Here is a 3847-nt window from a genome sequence, read left to right as displayed (position 1 = left end):
TTCTCTTTTCCGGGTGTGTCATTTCTAAGTTCTCTACTTTTTGCTTATTTGGTTATTTCCTTTTGATCATTGTTGTACATTTTTTGGTATATATATATATATATATATAATTTTTTTTTTTTTGCATTTAAATAATTAGTAGCATTCCCACCTTAACGACATAAGGATTGGATTTCATCCCCAATTCCTTGCCCATCTAGGTTAACCATCTCCTGCATTTGTTATAACTCAAGCCAAATTAATTCATAAAATTCATTAGACATTGGTTTAGGTTTTCACATAGCTCATAGGATCCTCTTGCATAGTGTAAATTTCTGGTAACTCCAGTGAGTACCTTCCAAAAGTGTGATGTCTAGAAAAGTTCTTTAAGGAAACACCTTCGGTGTTTAAGAAGAATTGGGTTTTAAGTGGCACCATTGTGACCCCTCCAATCTTCCCGGAACTCACCTGGTTACATTTTTGGCAGCCCTTAACTGGTCATCCTCTAATTCACTCTAAAAGAGAGTAGGAGCTGACTTGTAATTAATTGTTGCTTTGAGTAGATTTTCTTGTAGATTAATTGTGTGTGTAAAAATAAAATAATAATAATAATAAATAGTGTTGTAGTTTATGTTTGGTCGTCGTTCACTTAGTTTAGAGTTGTTGCCTTACGATACTGAGATTGAGAGAACAATTAGGAAAAGAATCGAGAAACCTAATTCTCAGATCACGATGGGAGAAAATTTAGAGACCAAAACTCTAAGGGAGTACTTTGCTCCCATCACCACAAATTCCCCATCATGCATAGTGTTACCGAACACTACTGCTGCTCATTTTGAGTTGAAGCCTCAGATTCTTCAACTATTGCCCAATTTTCGTGGATTAGATCGTGAGGACCCATACATGCATGTCAAAGAATTTCTAGACATATGTTCCACCTTTAAATTCCAGAACTTTTCAGATGAGTCTATTCGCTTGCGTCTATTTCCCTTTTCTTTAAAAGATAAGGCGAAGGGATGGTTGAATTCCCAACCTCCAGGTTCCATCACCTCTTGGGACGAATTGGTCAGAAAATTTCTGTCAAAATTTTTTCCCATGTCTAGAACCAATTCCCTTAGGCGAAACATTTCTGACTTTAGGCAAAAAGATGACGAACAATTCTATGAATCTTGGGAAAGATTCAAAGATTTGATTTTGCGGTACCCCCACCATGGTTTTGAAACATGGAGACTGGTACAATATTTCTATAACGGTCTGACCCAGTTGAACCGTCATATGATAGAGTCAATGAAAGGATGAGCATTTCTAAGTTTGAGAGATGATGAAGCTTATGAATTTCTCGAAAACTTGTCTGCTCAGCAATGAGATTTTTCCAATCAATATGATAGACAAGTGAAAGAACCAAAGAGAGGAGGAATGTATGAGGTGAGAAGTGGCTCTGATTTAGAGCTAAAGATTGAGAGTTTGTCAAGAAAGGTTGAGGCGTTAGCTTTAGATAAAACCATGAGTTTAGTCAACCAAGTCCAGTCCGAGGGTTGCTCTCTTTGTTCAAGCCCAATGCATTCAGCTCAAATATGTCCTTCCATGTGCGGGTACTCTGAAAGCCACCCTGAGCAAGTCAATGCCTTGAACAATTTTAGGAAACCATTCGGCGCTGCATTTTCTGAGCCTTACAATCCAAATTGGCGAAACCACCCTAATTTTTCTTGGAGAACTACCCAACCTCAAGTGAACTTCGGAGGGAACCAAAATTCACAGAATAATCAGTTCCGCCCTCCTAATCAGCCATATCATTCAGCTCCTCAGTCCAATCCACAATTTGACCCCAGCCACAACAATCATCTTTGGAGGAATCCTTCCAAAAGTTCATGCAAGTTACTGGTCAAGCCATTTCGAAATTAGAACAACAAATAGGCCAGTTAGCGACTGTTGTTGGTGAGAGAGAGAAAGGGAAGTTTCCTAGTCAGCCGTTGCCTAACCCAAAAGGACAATTTCAGATTAGTGAACCTTCAAGTTCTTTGAATTCCCATGAGCAAGTCCAATCCATCGCCACTCTTAGGTCAGGTAAACAAGTTGATAACAAAGTTCAGATGCCAGACCTAGATGATGAAGCTCCCATAAATAAATCCAAAGATGGAGAGGTACCAACCTCTCCTGACAACCACTCTTCGAGTGCCCCAAAAATCCGAACTCATCCTGTAGCTGATCAGCCTGTTAGGAATTATGTCCCAAAAGCTCTATTTCCTCAGAGATTAGTGAATTCCAAGACAGGTGCACAGTTTGGTGAGATCTTAGAGGTGTTTAAGCGAGTCAATATAAACATTCCATTCTTAGATGCCATTCAGCAGGTACCCTTGTATGCCAAGTTTCTGAAGGACCTTTGCACCCTTAAGCGAAAGACGAATGTTCCAAAGAAAGCTTTTCTAACAGAACAAGTGAGCTCAATCATTCAGCGAAAATCTCCTGTTAAGTATAAAGACCCTGGTAACCCTACCATCTCTTGTACTATAGGAGAGAATCATTTCAAGAGAGCTTTGCTAGATTTAGGGGCTAGTGTGAATTTGTTGCCATATTCTGTATATGCGCAAATGGGTTTGGGGGGAATGAAACCGACTCGTGTGGTATTGCAATTGGCAGACCGATTGGTGAAATATCCTAGAGGTATTGTTGAAGATGTCTTGGTTCAGGTTGACAAGTTTTACTTTCCTGTCGATTTCATAATCTTAGATACCCAGCCTGCCTCTAACCTAAGTGATGAAATTCCAGTCATTCTAGGTCGTCCTTTTCTAGCTACTTGTTATGCCAATATTAGTTGTCGGAGTGGTATGATGACAATTTCCTTTGGTAACATGACTTTAGATCTCAACATTTTCAGTATAAGCAAGCAGCCTTTAGAGAATGACGAAGTTGGTGAGGTCAATTTGATTGACAACTTAGTGACAGACACTTTCCACCAGTCTAGCATTAAGGACCCCTTAGAGGCATGTCTAGTTCATTTTGGTGCTGATTTTGATTTTGACAAATCTATTGAAGAGGTCAATGCTTTGTTAGATTTTGTCCCTCTTATAGATTCTGCCAATTGGAAATCAAAGGTAGAACCACTTCCTTTGTCTTCATCCCCACCAATCCCTTCCATTGTCAAGCCTCCAAAGTTAGACTTAAAACAATTACCTGATACTCTCAAGTTTGCGTTTTTAGGTCCATTTGAGTCATTGCTTGTTATCATTGCTTCTGATTTGAGTAGTACTCAAGAAGAAAAATTGTTGCAAATTCTTAGGGAGCATAAGGAAGCCATAGGATGGTCGATAGCAGATATCAAAGGTATTTCCCCGTCTGTAGTCATGCATAAGATTCACCTTGAAGATAATGCTAAGACTTCACGTGAAGCTCAAAGACGTCTGAATCCTGCCATGAAGGAAGTAGTTAGAGCGGAAATGTTGAAACTTTTGGATGTTGGTGTCATTTACCCAATATCTGATAGTCAATGGGTGAGTCCTGTTCAAGTTGTCCCAAAGAAGTCTGGCATCACTGTTGTTTAGAATGATGACAATGAGTTGGTTCCCACAAGAATCCAAACTGGTTGGCGTGTGTGCATTGACTACCGTAAGTTAAATGCCATCACGAGGAAAGATCATTTACTCTTCCTTTCATTGATCAAATGTTGGAAAGGTTAGCCGGTCATGCGTACTACTGTTTCTTAGATGGTTATTCCGGTTATAACCAAATCCCCATTGCACCTGAGGATCAAGAGAAAACCACTTTCACTTGTCCTTTTGGAACCTTTGCCTACCGTCGCATGCCCTTTGGGTTATGCAATGCACCTGCTACTTTTTAGCGGTGTATGGTCTCTATCTTTTCTGATATGGTA

The 3847-nt window shown here is 39.7% G+C and overlaps 1 protein-coding gene across 1 annotated transcript; it reads left to right on the top strand.

Annotated features, from left to right (window-relative positions):
• Positions 1 to 1847: 1847 nt before the first annotated feature.
• Positions 1848 to 3518, top strand: LOC101300039. Its single transcript, XM_004295570.1, has one exon. It carries the CDS (start codon positions 1848 to 1850, stop codon positions 3516 to 3518), a length of 1671 nt encoding a protein of 556 aa, XP_004295618.1.
• Positions 3519 to 3847: the final 329 nt, after the last annotated feature.

The sequence above is a fragment of the Fragaria vesca genome, linkage group LG3 (assembly GCF_000184155.1).
Source record: "Fragaria vesca subsp. vesca linkage group LG3, FraVesHawaii_1.0, whole genome shotgun sequence".
Classification (NCBI taxonomy): domain Eukaryota; kingdom Viridiplantae; phylum Streptophyta; class Magnoliopsida; order Rosales; family Rosaceae; genus Fragaria; species Fragaria vesca.
The sequence above is the reverse complement of the archived record's forward strand: the minus strand, read 5'-3'. Positions and strand labels throughout refer to the sequence as shown.